General features: G+C 37.1%; 1 protein-coding gene across 1 annotated transcript; it reads left to right on the forward strand.

Annotated features, from left to right (window-relative positions):
• The first annotated feature begins 2,115 nt into the window (after positions 1–2,115).
• LOC122031524 (polygalacturonase-like) lies at positions 2,116–4,091 on the forward strand. The gene is made up of 9 exons (XM_042590629.1): positions 2,116–2,328; positions 2,408–2,539; positions 2,610–2,786; positions 2,895–2,915; positions 2,993–3,200; positions 3,280–3,361; positions 3,456–3,564; positions 3,639–3,755; positions 3,858–4,091. The coding sequence occupies exons 1-9, from the start codon at positions 2,116–2,118 to the stop codon at positions 4,086–4,088; spliced, it is 1,290 nt and encodes a 429-aa protein (XP_042446563.1). The 3' UTR covers positions 4,089–4,091.
• The last annotated feature ends 11,452 nt before the right edge of the window (positions 4,092–15,543 follow it).

Here is a 15,543-nt window from a genome sequence, read left to right on the forward strand (position 1 = left end):
TGTTTAGATCTTGATATACCAAACACAAGAGGATAGTGATTCTAGGTTTTCAGATTTGTGATTCGATTTGTGTTTTTTTTGTTTTTCGATATTGTGATTCGATTGTTCTTTTTGGTTAAACCTAGGATTATTATAAGGAGATTAAATATCGAATTTATTTGTAAGGCTTTGTTTAAGCAGTGGTAGATGATCTCATACCCAAGAAGGCCTAGTGTCTCACCACGTTTGACCTGGAAGCTGAACTTTGAAATAAATATTTAATCGAATTTGTAACATGGGTGGATTTGGATCAATAATGTTAAGCATCGTTTGCGATCCAAGTCTAAACCTTTAAAAACAGATAAATTGAATTTGGAATCAATAATGTTAAGTTCTGTTTGCGATTCCAAATTTAATTTCTAAAGAACACAATATGTTGTTAGGAAGGGTTCGAGACTTGTACAAAATTTTTGTACAAGAGAACTAGTACGACATTCCGAGTAGCAATCAACATGGGGGGTCATCTATTCCACCAATGCATGCAAAGGGATCTGCCCTCATTTTGGGACCGGATCCTCTGGATTACTTTTTGTGGTCCAAGGGATGGTCCCTTTACATGCATCGATGGAAATTTAAAGATAATTATTTATTAAATTTTTTAATATAAAATTAATTGTATTTCGGTTACTTTGGGTGAATAGTTTGATGAAACGAAATTAATACAATTATTAATTTTGACATAATCATATATTATACTCTCCTTAATTTTGAGTTACATTATAGGATCAATCTCAATTAAACTTATCAAAAAAATAATTTTTAATAAAAATAAAATACAGTTAAAAAATAATTAGTTTATTTTAATTGGAAAAATAAATAAGAAATATTTAATTGATCGAATTAATCATGTATTAAAATAATTAAGAAATATTTTATGCACTGGATTATTTTTTTTTCCTTATACTTTCATATCGCCAAAATATTCATTATCTTAATCGCCATATTTTAGTTAGAAAAGAAAATTTTCCATTATTCGGAAAAGGAAGTGTATAATTGAAAAATACTTTTTAAAAAAATTTGCATGGTACTATATAATCGATTGCTTAGTTTTTGTTATTTTGTGTACAAAGTCATTGTGCTAAGGGAAAATTTTGGAAGGACAAAACCAAAAAAGAGGAAGAAATTTGAAAACCTCTAATAATTAGAGTATTAAATTAGACTCTTAAATATTAAAATTCCTTAATAAAATTTCCATTTTTTCTAATTGTTTGGGAGAAACAACTTAGATAACAAAAGGCATTTTTTTTTTGGAAAAAAAAAATATTAATATCCATTTATTTTTTAAAGAGAATTATTTATTGAATTTTTTAATATAAAATTAATTGTATTTCGGCTACTTTTGGTGAATAGTTTGAGGAAACGAAATTAATACAATTATTAATTTCTCTCAAAATAATTTATACTAATTTAAATATTTAAAAAATGTGAATTACTTGAAAAAAAAATTAAAAGGACAAGTTTGCATCCATTGTTACTTATTAATTTATTTAATTTTATAGGATTTTACCTGATTTGGTAGAATTTTTTAATTATGTAAATCTGGAAGATAATATTTTTTTGTTCCATGATTCTTGGGATGTGATATACTCATGTTGTATAAAAATATAAAAATATGTATCGTTTTTTATTTAAGGAATAACTACAATTATTTTTCACTAAAAATTACGGTTACCAAATTATTTATTTATTTATTTTGATTAAAAAAAACTTGAAGATTGAACCTCCATTGCATTTATATCTTCCCATTTAATACTTTGATCTGATAAAATCTTAATCTAATTCTCTTAAACTGCTAAAACAGTTCTCTCCTAGCATTAATTACGATTTCAAAAAATTAAGAGCAATCAATAATTAACTCAAAATTCTGATTTTTAAACAAAAACAAAATCAAAAATCTATTTAAAAAAAGGAATGAAAAATCAATTAATTAATTATGCTCCAAAATTTCCCTGAACCTTCAATTAAATCCATACCTCACCTAAACTTTGTTCCTCACCTAAATTATCAATGCTATATAAGATCTCCATTCCAAGCATGCTTTTCATGCCATCTCAATCTGCACTTTTCAGTTTCCAAATGGCCCTGCAAAACTCATTTTTCCTCTGTATTCTGATCACCATCTTGTTCCAAAACCTGTTCTTCGCCAAAGGTGCCTGTTTTCAACCTTCTGGTTCGATGCACGAAGAAGAAGAAGAAGAAAACTTCAATGGTGTGTTGAGGCACAGTGGTTCCTCAATTTTTTCTGTTGATGAATTTGGTGCCAAAGGACATGGATCATTTGATAATCGGGTAAACATTAAAGTGATTGATCTTTCATTGTTGGTTGTAAAATGTATGCAGATGATAAGGCTTCAGGTTTAAACTTTAGGCATTCGAAAAGGCTTGGAAAAGAGCTTGCTCTTCCAATGGAGCTGCTGTTGTTTTGGTGCCAAAGCACAAGACGTACAGATTGAAGCCTATCAAATTCCAGGGCCCTTGCAAGGGGCGTGTCACAGTGCAGGTAACATTCTTAACATCAATTCAGGCTACCCGGTCAATAAAGAATTTACAAGTGTTGTTCAATGAACCAGATTGAAGGAACACTCGAAGCACCGCCGGACCCTTCGGATTGGGACAGGAAAGCCATCGAGGGTAGGTATTGGATCCTCTTTAGCACCACCAGAAGCCTAGCGGTTCGAGGCGGCGGGACGATAGACGGGAAAGGAGAAAAATGGTGGCAAAATTCTTGCAAAATTAATGAGTCTTTAGTAACTAAACTTAAACTCTAGCTCCATATCTTCCTTTCCTTCTTGTTAAATTTACAATGCAAGGCTACTAATCATTGCTTCTCCCTGTTATTTGTTCACAATTTCAAGCCTTGCGTCGCCGCGCCCACGGTAAAAGAATACCTATTTTTCGACATTCCAAAGGCTTACTATTGCCTTGAATTGTTGTGTGTTGTTTGAATGAGCAGGCCTTGTTCTTCAAGTCATGCAAGAACTTGGTGGTGGAGAATCTAAACGTGAAGGACAGCCAACAAATCCAAGTAAATATCATGAGATGTAGAAATGTCAGAGTTTCAAACTTGAACGTCTCCGCGCCCGATTTGAGCCCGAACACGGACGGGATTCATGTCACCAGCAGTAGGAACGTCCTCATAAAAGATAGCATCATCGGAACAGGTGATTATCTGATCGAAGAAGAAAAGAAGAAGACTCATTCTAAGTAATCGTCTTTGTCTTCAATCTACAATACGTGCAGGAGATGATTGCATATCGATTGTCTCGGGCTGTCGACGAATAACTGCAAGAAACATAGTATGTGGACCTGGACATGGAATCAGGTCTAACCTCTGCATCATCTGCATATACAAGAAAGTATTATACAAGAATTAAGTGAAACCTAGCTAATTGAAGGTATATTATATAATTGAGCAGCATTGGCAGCTTGGGATTTAATCAGACGAGGGCGAATGTGTCTAATGTGTTGGTGGACGGTGCCATACTTAAAGGCACGACAAATGGTGTTAGGATCAAGACATGGCAGGTTAATTGGCTTTAAATTTAGAGTGTGATTATTTAGATGGAATAGTAGTGTTTGATCTTCTGATTGAGGAACAGGGAGGGCGTGGTTACGCGAGGCGCATTGTGTTCCAGAACATAGAGATGCAGAACGTGAAGAACCCCATAATAATTGATCAGAACTACTGCGACTCCGAGATCCCTTGCAGTCAGCAGGTGAATGAATGAGTTGATTACATCGATTGATATATATTTCTCTGATGGCTGATGAATTGTGGGTTCTGCTCGTGGCCATGGATGAACTGACGACGGGCGCAGAAGAATGCAGTGGCAGTGAGAAACGTGGTGTACAGGAACATCAAGGGGACGAGCAGGTCGGAAGACGCGATGACGTTGAACTGCAGCAGCAGCGTGCCGTGTCAAGGAGTTTTGCTGAGCAACATCGATTTGGTGGGCGCCGAAGGCGTCGAGGGGAATGTGACGGGCGTGTGCGAGAATTTACGCTGGCAACAGATTGGGAAGGTTGTTCCCAGGCTGATCTGTGCTTGAATTAGGAGATGCAATTTGCTTTTATATATGAAAAAACAGAACAATATTTGTTCCATCATTCTCTGTTCTTAATTCCCTGCTCTCAATCCGTCGAGCTCTCCTTGAAATCCAGCTCAGTTGCATAGATAGCCACCGGTGAAGATGGATGAGATCAAGAAGGCCTCCGTCATTCACCTACATGGACAGCCCTGTCTCGAACTTCATTTCGATGGCTGATCTCCCCAATTCTTACAAATCTCTTTATATATGTCTGACCAAATAAAAGTTGGTCGGGCGTAAAGCATCTCGGCTTAAAATATCAACCGAACTTCTTATAATACAACTTCCTTTCTCTGAGTAGCCCGTTATATGCTTGGCCGGATAAAAGGCTAACCGAGCCTGCAGTACTTAACTTCATATTGCTTTTCAGAGGAATTCCCTATACACCCGATACATCGTATTATTTCTCAAACGAATTTCTAAATAGCATATAATACATAATTGAGCAGCTTAATACAATGACAGACATAAAAACAACCTGCCTTATAGGTCGATTGGGATATACTCAGCTGACAACATGAGTAGAGAATCCTAACAACCTGTCATAATAACAACCACATATCAGAGAATATTCTTCTGAAACCTTCTTCAATGATTATTGTGTCTCTCATCAACCAACTACTTATGACAGCATATTCCTTCAACAACTGTCCCCTCGGATTGGTCTAGTGGCTAGTGCATGAGGTGTTGCCACCATAAGGTCTAGGGTTTGAATCTCGGCAAAGTCGAGGTAAATTCCAAAGGTTAGTAGCCACCCGTGATTTACCTCCTCCGTGTTGGCTCTAGGACGGGTTGGCGGGGGCGCTGGGGCGAGTGTATTCACCTTTTGTCACCATATTCCTTCAACAACCTCAGCAATAGTATAAGCTATAAATGACAAAAGAGATATACATATAGATAAATGGAATATTCCTTGCATAATTATTACATATTGCCCAGGTTGTATGCTTCCCTTTACCCAACAACCTCTAACACACATTGTTACCTCATTATTGTAGAGGTTAGGAGAGGTGGTATATAAAGGGGGTATTCTCCGCTGGCAAGGTACGTTCTTTGAACATCTGACACTTACTCTAGCGAGCAAGTTCTTTACTGCTCTTCATTCACCCGTTCGAGACTATACTGACTTGAGCGTCGAAGGACCTTCACTAGGGACTCCCCCTGGTTTCTAGGCACTGACATTTTGTTAACTTGTCTTCGTATGCGCAGAATCGAAAGGAAGTTTCTTCAAGGAGTGGAAAGTTTCCTCTCAGTCAACCACTGATCCACCATGCCTAGCGTGTCATCTCTGTAGTTTTTAGACATGATCAAATTTTACGTCGTTTGTGGGAACTTTCACTTGAATCTGAAGATCAGAAATGGAAGAAGTTGGATGACTTACCACTGTTACCTTAATGCAAGAAGATCTGGACTTGCTCATTAACGCTCGAGCACAGAAACTAGCACAGCAGCAACAACAAGCAGTTATTAGTGGTATGCTGCGACTGCCAAATCCTATAGCAGCATCAATAGCCTATCAAAGGGAAAGAGGAGCTCGGGAGGAAGGCCCCGCTCATTTACCTCCTACCCCTCATTCGTCAATCCTGCGTCATCGAGCACTCTTCTATATGCCACTCGAATACATGAGCTAAGAGAGACTACACCAAGAATCTTTAAGAGAAGCCCCTATCTGAGAGGGGTGCAAGGGAAAAACCCCTGTGACTTGTAGCTCTCCCAAGTAGAGTAGCACCCCGTTCTCTCAGTGGGTACTACAAGATAAACTGTTAAAGCATTATCAACCCTTGACTATAGGTGAATATTCAAGGTCAACTGACCCTGAGGACCACCTCTTCAAATTTGAGAATTTCGCCCTCCTGTATCAATATACGGATGGTGTGAAGGGTCGAGTATTCCTTAATTACCACACTCACCGGCTCGGCACAAAGATGGTTTAAGCGATTGTCGGCAAACTCCATCCACTATTTCAGGGATTTTTGTAAGGTTTTGCTTCATCACTTCGCCAGCAATCGTCGTTACTAGAACACACCACTGAGCCTCTTTTCGCTCAAACAGGGGCTTAAGAAGTCACTCAGAGCCTACATCAAAAAAAATACAATCATATGGCTATGGATATCTCTTCAGCCACCACTGAGATTCTAGTGAAAGTCTTCTCCCAATGCCTCACCGATAATGATTTCTTTAGTTCCTTGATAAGGAATCCCCCAAGGAACTTTGACCATCTATTTAACCAAGAAAGCAAGTTCATTAATGTCGAGGAAACGTAGGCCACCCGAAAGAAGAAAGTCACCACACTGGCTGCAGTTCTAGCCCTTGAGCACCAAACATTACCCGCTCCACCACATAGAGGATCCCAGATGGGTCCTCAGCCTCATTGACAGGAACTACGGGCCCAGATCGTGCAGTATGTGGAGGCTGAGTGGGAAAGATATCCTGAATCCCCTTGAGGAGCACTACGACAATGGTGTACATACCACCGGTTGGCTACACATGACACCTAAGATTGTTATAATCTGGCCAATCTTCCGACGCACCCTGTCACCCAACCGTCACACTTATCAACGATCGAATAGCTTGCCTAGAAGAGATCAGCAAGAGGCCGAGCAATTCCAAAGAACACCTCTGCCGCCAGCAAACCGGGCACAGATGCCTGCCCAGGTCCAACAAGAGCTCCCAATATAGCAAGAGGAGAATCGTAATAACGCTACTCATGGTAATATCGGCATGATAGTCGGGGTCCAACTGATGGAGACTCCAACTGAGCGAGAAAATCATATGCTCACTGATTGGAGATTCACACGGTCGGCTGTAGTATAGAGGAGACGGTCGGGCCTAAAATCAGCTTTAGGCCTAAAGATTTAGATGGGATAGAAATATCCCATGATGACACTTCAATAATTAAGATTGTTATAACCAATTATAACATTTATCGTACTTTTATTGACTAGACAACTTAGTCAACACCATCTTCAAACAAGCGTTTGAGCAGCTGCAAATAGACCTGAGCGACCTTCAATCTATGGTGACTCCCTTGTATGGATTTACACATAATGAGGTTCAGCCGCTCGGCCAAATAAAGTTTGTCATATCCTTGGGGGAGAAGCCCCTAATGAGGATGCATCGATTGACTTTTATAATTGTAGACACACCCTCAGCCAACAACGTCATCTTGGACTAACCGACCCTGAATGAGTTTTAGGTAGTGGTCTCCACCTTTTGCTAGAAAATAAAGTTCCCTATGGATGATCGAGTCAAGAAAGTTAGAGGAGATCAGCTAATAGCACACATGTGCTATGTTGATATAGTCAAGACTGAAACCAACTCCATTTCAAAGATGCAACGGATGAAAGTCAACATCATTCGAGAAACACCGCCCACCCTGATCTATGAAGAAAAGGAAGAGGTTCAAATTCGACCAAGCTGACCGGAAGCCACTACGCAATTAGCTGTCAACCTACCTCCAGAACATAAAGAAGAGTTGGTTGCATGTCTAATACGTAACAATGATGTTTTTGCTTGGAAGCCCAAGGAGATCACATGCATCTCTCCCACGGTCATGGAGTATGTACTCCATGCCTTTCTTAAAGCCTGGTCGGTCAAACAAAGAAAGACATATTTTGAGATAGACCAGGATAAGATTATCCGCACAAAAGTGGATAAGCTACTAGAGGTCGGTTACATCCAAGAGGTGCAGTTCCTGAGCTAGTTAACTAATGTAGTCTTGGTGTCCAAGCCAAGAAACAAATAGAGGGGCTGCATCCACTTTCAGGACCTCAACAAAGCCTACCCCTAAGGGTTATTATCCCTTGCCAAGAATTGTAGATTTGACTTTTGGCTGCGAGCGAATTTGCATGCTAGACACCTATCAAGGGTACCATCAAGTACTGCTCACCGAGGATGACCAGGAGAAGGTTAGTTTTATAACTGCCGAGGGCACTTACTGCTATAATGCTATGTCATTCGGACTAAAAAATATAGGTGCTACTTATCAATAGCTTATGAACAAAGTATTTCGAAAGAAAATCGAGCAGAATATAAAAGTTTATGTGGACAACATTTTCATCAAGTTCCTCCGAGTGACCGACCTATGTGCTAATGTGGAAGAAACCTACCAGACTTTAAGGTAATACGGGTTGAAGCTCAACTCCAGCGGTGTTTGTTCGGAGCAAAAAATGGGTGGTTCCTGGGATATATTGTGACTGAGCGAGGGATAAAAGCCAACTTGAGCAAAGTACAAGCCCTCCAAGACATGGCTCCCCCGCACAATCTAAAGGAGACACAAAGACTGACTAGCCGAATCACAACCCTGTTTCGCTTCATCTCTAGATCAGCTGATAGAATCTTTCCATTTTTCATGATCCTCTGCTAAGCGACTAAATTCCAGTGTGATGATGACTGTGACAAATCTTTTGAGGAGTTAAAAAATTATTTGTCTATCCTACCCATCCTTGCTAAGCTAGTGGCGGGCGAGCCTTTGTGGGTGTACTTGTCCACCAATGAGCACGCAGTTGAATCAGTGTTGGTGAGGTAGGAGGGAAAAATCAATAGTCTGTGTACTTTTTAAGTCATTTATTAAAATGAGTCGAGTGTCATTACATCGCACTCAAAAAATTAGCATATGGATTGGTCTTAGCTGCTCTGAGGTTGCGTCCTTATTTCCTTTCTCACCCGATCATGGAACTTACAAACATCACTTTAGGTCGAGTACTAGTCAACCCAGAAACCTTCGGAAGGTTGATTAAGTGGATTACGGACCTCAGTGAATACGATATATAATATCAACCCCGAGCGGCCATTAAGGCTCAAGCCTTAGCTGATTTCATAACTTAAGTGCAAAACCCCGAGCCTAAGGTAACCTAGAAAATATAAGTGGATGGATCATCCACTCGGCAAGGCAGCGACATAGGTATTCTTATGATATCACCTAGGGAAAATAGAATGCAATTATCTATTTGACTAAATTATTGAGCTACCAACAATGAAAGCATTGATAGCCGACCGACAAGTTGTCCGACATATGGGAGCTTCTCGAGTTCTAATTTATTCAGATTCTCAGTTGGCATTTAGATTCCAGACTCCTGATCTTCCAAGCGGGTTATAAGCAAGCATTTTCTAACGCCTCAAATTCCAGACTCCCAGTCCTCCGAGCGAGTTATAAGCGAGAATACTCTCGCGCCTTTATGTTCTAGACTCCCGATCCTCCAAGCTGGTTATAAGCGAGCATGCTCTCGTGCCTCAAGTTCCAGACTCCCGATCCTCTGGGCGAGTTATAAGCAAGCATGCTCTCGCACATTTATATTCCATACTCCTGATCCTCCGGGCAGATTATAAGCGAGCATGCTCTCGCACCTTTATATTCCAAACTCTCAATCCTTTGTGCAGGTTATAAATGAGCATGCTCTCGCGCCTCAAGTTCCAAACTTGGCGTCAGTATCTCGCCCAACATATTATCCAGCCCGAATATCCCTTTTACAACAATGCATTCACCCAATCTGATTATTCTGACCGACGTTATTGTCCCACTTAGTTCATCATTTGGATTGATAAATGTTTCATGAATAAGGCATATGGATTTTATTTTACAAGAAAAATTAGTGGTTCTGAAGATATACGAGGAAATAGGTGCAATTTAATAGTGTTTAATGCGCATCTTGATATTAAATTTTTGTTCCTTTCAATAATTACATAACATGAAAGCACAACATGAAAAACGTTGATCGAATTTGCTCAAGAGGTCCTTCAGAAGCTCTTTGAGAAGTTGATGACAGTCTACAGCTTGTTAAGGAGGTTTTGTTGATAGATAGTCGCCCTACCATAAAATTGTTGAACAACCCCTCTGGCTGCGTGGCTGAGCGTTCGAGATGCGCTTGGTGAATTTTTTACCAAATTTATTGAAGTCGAAATGAGCCCTCCTTCTAATCTCAAAGCACTCATCCTCCCCGGACTTATACATTTCTAGCTCAACCTTTGCAAAATCTAGCTCAGCTTGTAAGGATTCCAGCAGGGCTGCTTGAGCTTCCAATTGCCTCTATTGTTCTGTATCACTAAGTCCTTGGAGGTGAATGTTGGATCAGAAATTCTCTAGAAGGGAGGGGGGTGAATAGCGATTATTAAAAATTCGATTTAAAAACTAAGTTACACAGCGGAAAATAAAAGCAAGAAAAATAATGCTAACATAAGTTATTTTTACTTAGTTCGGAGCCTTCGACAACTCCTACTTCAAAGTCTGCACTCGTCGAGTGCTTTCGTTGGACAATTCACTAATAGTTCGAAAAGGTTATAGATTTCAAGTACAAGAACTTTAAAACGATGTTACCAACAACAAAAGAAAAGAATCTTGATCGCCAATTGTCAGAAGAGCTTTTCAGCGTCGTAAGAGCCTTTTCGGAGCACTGAGTAGAAGAGAAAGTCATAACAGTTGGTATTTTTGAAGCTCCTGATTGAAGGCCTTTAAATAGGTTCATTTCGAGCGTCTAGACCACGTGGCTCGACTAATCATCATGCTCCACATCAGATTATGGATCATTTTTCGGGTCCGGGCACTCGGACCGCCTGGGCGCTCGTGGCCCCGTCTGGGCAAGCCTGGTCTGGGCACCCAGACTAGCTCCGGGTGCTCGGACCCCTTTTCTTTAACTTCTCCTCCTGCAAGAAAAGGTTAGTCCAGACAATAGAAAAATATATTTTACCCTACAAAATAGAGTTAGCACAACATAATAAAATATGAGTATTAATTAGATTCTGTCTTCACGAGACTAGGACCTAGTCAAGATCTCAACTTAGATTTTCCAAATGAAGCTAAGTTGGGTCGACGCCTATAGTTCCCTCAACGGGAAACGTGCCCTCACTGGATCTTTCCTCCAGTTGTTTACCTTCACTTACCACTTACAGTCACTTGACTTTTCTCTGACTCACCAGGTCTTCTCGCTAGTTGTCAGGTCCGCAAACCCAACTAGATTTTATCTGGCTGTTTGGTCTTGTGGACCCAACTGGACTTCTCGCCAAATATCCGGCTTAGTGGACCTATCTGGATTTCGTACCAGCTATCGGGTCTCGCGAACCTAGCTAGATTTCAATCTGGCGTCAGGTCATTTAGATCAGTCAACTCCTGCACACTTAGTAGAAAGGTTAGAAAACAAAGAACTCTAACTTTAGACCCCTTGTCATTCATCAAAATATGAGTTGGATTATTATTACAAATTATACCAATAATCTCTTCCTTTTTGATGCAATGATAACTTGGGTTAAAGTCGGAAAAATATAATATTGAGAAAAAAAACAAACAAATGATTATTTTTATTTTATATTATTAATTTTATTTGTCGTTTTTCTATATTAACCCTTACCCTCCCCTTTTGACATTCATAAAATAAAACTAGGATAAAGGAAATGTAAACATGCAAATAATGTCAGACAAATAATATTAGATCCTATGTCAATATATTATTGTAAATAAAGTTCTTAAAACTTCATAAACTTTTAAGGAAAAAGGATTTTCAAGTAAGATTTTCAAATCAATTAAAGAAAATTTCTATGTAATATTTTCAAAAGAAATTTTAAGAGTATTTTTAAGGAATAAAATTTTGCAAAAAAATATTTTTCTAAGGAAACTATTTAAGTTTAAAAAAGTTTTTAACTTAAATTTATCAAAAATTTCCTAAGTAAGAATTTGAAAGCTATTTCAAAAAATTTTGCTAAGGGAAATTATAAGTATTTTTAGAAAAGTACTTGCAAAGTAATTTAAAAGACTTTCTAAATTTTATAAGTAATATTTTTCAAAAATATTGACTTATTTTTTCTAAATTTTATAAGTAATATTTTTCAAAAATATTGAATGAAGTTTTTCAAATATGTCAAAGAAATGACATTTCAAAACATTTTAAAGCTATTTTTTAAAATAATTTTTAAAATAATTTTGCAGAATATTTTCAAAGAACCCTCCAAAAAGGTTTGTACTTTTCTAAACAGCATTTTAAAAGTACTTTTAAGGACATAACGTTTTAAGATTAATTTTTTTTTAATACTAAACGAAACAAATAAAGATTTTGAAAGTAGGAAAGATTTTGAAAAAAAATGAAATTATTTTTAAATTGTTTAGACAAATTCTCCCCCTTAATCTGATGTCTTTATTTGAAAAATAATCATTTGATTACCAATATCTTTAGTGCATGTCTAACTGTTAGTTACTAACTATCTACTAGAAGATAGTAGTGTTCACTTGGTTAGGCAGGTTAAGCAAAATTTGATCCAACTTATTGTTTATTAAGGAGGATTACTTAACTTAATCACTGTATTATGATATTTTTCGCCCAGACTTATATTGATGTATTGATATAAACATCTGAATTTCAGGCAAAAGGCCTGTGCATCTTATGTCATTCTATGTTTTTGAATACACAACTAAGATAGACTAGTGTGTTTGTGAGATGCTTATTTCCTAGATCTATAGGATCATGCTTTCTATGGATTTGATCTAGACTAAGGCTTAAAACAATTTCGCAGCACTAGAGAAATGGATGTTTTTAGAAAACATAAGTAAATACTTTTCCTAGAATTTATAAATCATTTGAAAATTTATTTTTAAAAGTCCTAGTCTATCGTGCACATTCCCAGTCGTCTTCATAAATTATTGAATTCAGATTCTGGTAGTGGTTTGGTGAAAATGTCAGTCAGATTTGACTTGGAGTCAACATAGTTGAATTCAATATCTCCTTTGGCGATGTGACCTCTAATAAAATGATGTTTTATCTCAATATGTTTGATTCTTCAATGATGCACTAGATTTTTGGTTAAGTTGGTTGAACTGACATTATCAATAAAGTTTTTTACATTTTTATATTCTAAGTTAAAGTTTTTTAATGTGTGCATCATCCATAACAGTTGTGTTACACACTCACTCATTGCTATGTACTCAGCTTCAGTAGTAGATAAAGCAACACAGTATTATTTTCTACTAAATCAGCTGACAAGTGATGATCCAAGTAATTGGCATCTGCCACTTGTATTTTTATGATCTAGTTTACAGCCGACATAATCGGAGTCTGAGTAGCCTATTAGTTCAAAATTAGGTGTTCTAGGATACTAAATTCCTACATTTGGGGCTCCTTTTAAATATCTAAAAAAAAATTTACATTAGTTAAGTGGGATTCCTTAGCACAGGTTTGATATCTAATACACATGCTAATTGCAAATAAGATATCAAGTCGACTTACAGTTAAGTATAAAAGACTGCCTATGACACTCCTATAGTATTTTAGGTCCACAGGTTTTCCATTTGGATCACTATCTAAGGTTGTGTTAGTTGTCATTGGTGTTTTAATTTCTTTTGTATTTTCCATTCCAAATTTTTTAAATAATTCTTTAATGTATTTTTGTTGGTAAACATAGTTTCCTTCATTAATTTGTCTAATCTGTAAACCTAAAAAGTAAGTTATTTTATCTACTAGGTTCATTTCAAATTCTTGTTCTATTAAGGTTATAAATTCTTGTAAAAATTCTAAGTTGATTGAACCAAAGATTATGTTATCTACATATACTTGGGTTATAAAGATATCTTGTTTAAATGACTTTACAAATAGAGTTGGATCAATTTGGCCTTAGTTGAATCCTTTGGAGATTAGGTAGGAGGTCAGCTATTCATACCAAGTCCTAGGTGCTAATTTAAGACCATATAAGACTTTCTTAAGTTTAAAGATATGGTCAGGATTATCTATATTTTCAAACCCAGGTGGTTGACCTACATAAACCTCTTCTTTTATTAGTCTATTTAAGAAGGCAGATTTAACATCCATTTGATAAAGTTTAAATCCTTTATAGGCTGCATAGTTCAATAGCATTCTAATTTACTCAAGTCTGGCTACTGGAGCATATGTTTTGTCATAGTCAAGTCTCTCTACTTGACTAAACCCTTTAGCTACTAGTCTAGCCTTGTTTCTAACAATTTTCCCATTTTCACTTAGTTTATTTCTGAATATCCATTTTGTTTCTATTACCTTTTTATTATCAGGTAGTGGTACTAAGTCTCATACTTCATTTCTCTCAAATTGGGCTAATTCTTCCTACATGGCTATAATCCAGTCTGAGTCATGTAGGGATTCTTCTATAGTTTTGTGTTCAATTTTAGATATTAACGATATTTGACTTAGATTTCTGAAAGATGATCTAATCTGAACTCTTAGGACTGGGTCACATATAATTTTTTCAATTGGGTGGTCTGAGTTGACTCTTATTGTTCTAGGTTGTGATTATTCTTGTGGTTGATTTTGTTCAACTTCATATTCGTCTATTGAATTTTCACATGCTCCCCCTAAATCAGTGCTCGCTCTAGCAAAATCAATTGGTTGGTATTGAGGATGAGTTGGGTTAGGTTCTTTAGTAATTTCATCAAATTTTACATTGGTTGTTTCCTCAATTCTTAGAGTGTTTTTATTGTAAACTCTATATACTCTACTGTTTAAGGAGTACCCTACAAAGGTTCTATTTTCTACTTTTGAGGTAAATTTTTCCAAATATTCTCTTGTGTTTAATATGAAAATAGGATACCCAAATATGTTAAAGTATTTTATATTTGATAATTTATTATAGTAAATTTCAAATGGGATTTTATTATATTTGATCCTGTCCGAAAGTCGAAGAGACGGAAAGCTGGGGATATAGCGCTCATGCTGACCTCCTGTGGACTCTGCGTGGACCTGTAACACAGACTACGTCAGTGCCGAGCCAGGGAAGGGGTCCCCGGCGTTGGCCCTCCGACGCTCAAGTCAGTCACCGACAATGAGGAATGAAGCGGAGCAACAAGAAGACTGTATCACAAACATTGAAGGAATATTCCTTCACCTTACTAATATGTGAAGGAATATTCCTCCACTTATTTATTCGTGCTCCTTCAATTTTGTATTGTTTTTGGATTGGAACATACTCCAAAAACTATGTCTGATTTAACATCACAAGTGTTAGATATTCATACACGTCCATAAAATTCTGTTACATTTAACATCAAAAATATACTCATTGGCAAAAGACTAGCAAAGCCCTTTAGGTAAGGGAGGTTGGTGTTGCGATGTATTGTCTAAATTGATGAAAATATGCCCCCAATCTTAGCTAATTGTGGAGTCATAAATTCATGGATGATTTCAACCCAGTTGAATCTAACAAGATTCTCAAAATCATCTACTATATCTATAAGACATAAAGGGACCTTATATGTACTAGAAGAAAATAAGACACAAACAAATATATACAAAATGTAGAATTTATAAAATAATAAAACATCATCATCTTCTTCAACATAATTAACATAAAATTTAAGCAACTCCTCAATTCTTGATCTGGTATCTTCTTTTTTATTTGAGAAGTAAGTTAGAAAGAGGTCATCCAATGCTTTAGTTGAATTTATCGGAATCGAAGCACCATGGTATGCAAT

This window comes from Zingiber officinale, chromosome 11A (genome assembly GCF_018446385.1).
Source record: "Zingiber officinale cultivar Zhangliang chromosome 11A, Zo_v1.1, whole genome shotgun sequence".
Classification (NCBI taxonomy): domain Eukaryota; kingdom Viridiplantae; phylum Streptophyta; class Magnoliopsida; order Zingiberales; family Zingiberaceae; genus Zingiber; species Zingiber officinale.

Excerpts from the sequence above, each read along its gene's own strand:
- LOC122031524 (XM_042590629.1), top strand. The coding sequence starts at position 2,116 with ATGGCCCTGCAAAACTCATTTTTCCTCTGTATTCTGATCACCATCTTG. Across the intron at positions 2,540-2,609 it reads AGGGGCGTGTCACAGTGCAG|ATTGAAGGAACACTCGAAGC; the intron begins GTAACATTCTTA and ends TCAATGAACCAG. Across the intron at positions 3,756-3,857 it reads AGATCCCTTGCAGTCAGCAG|AAGAATGCAGTGGCAGTGAG; the intron begins GTGAATGAATGA and ends CGACGGGCGCAG.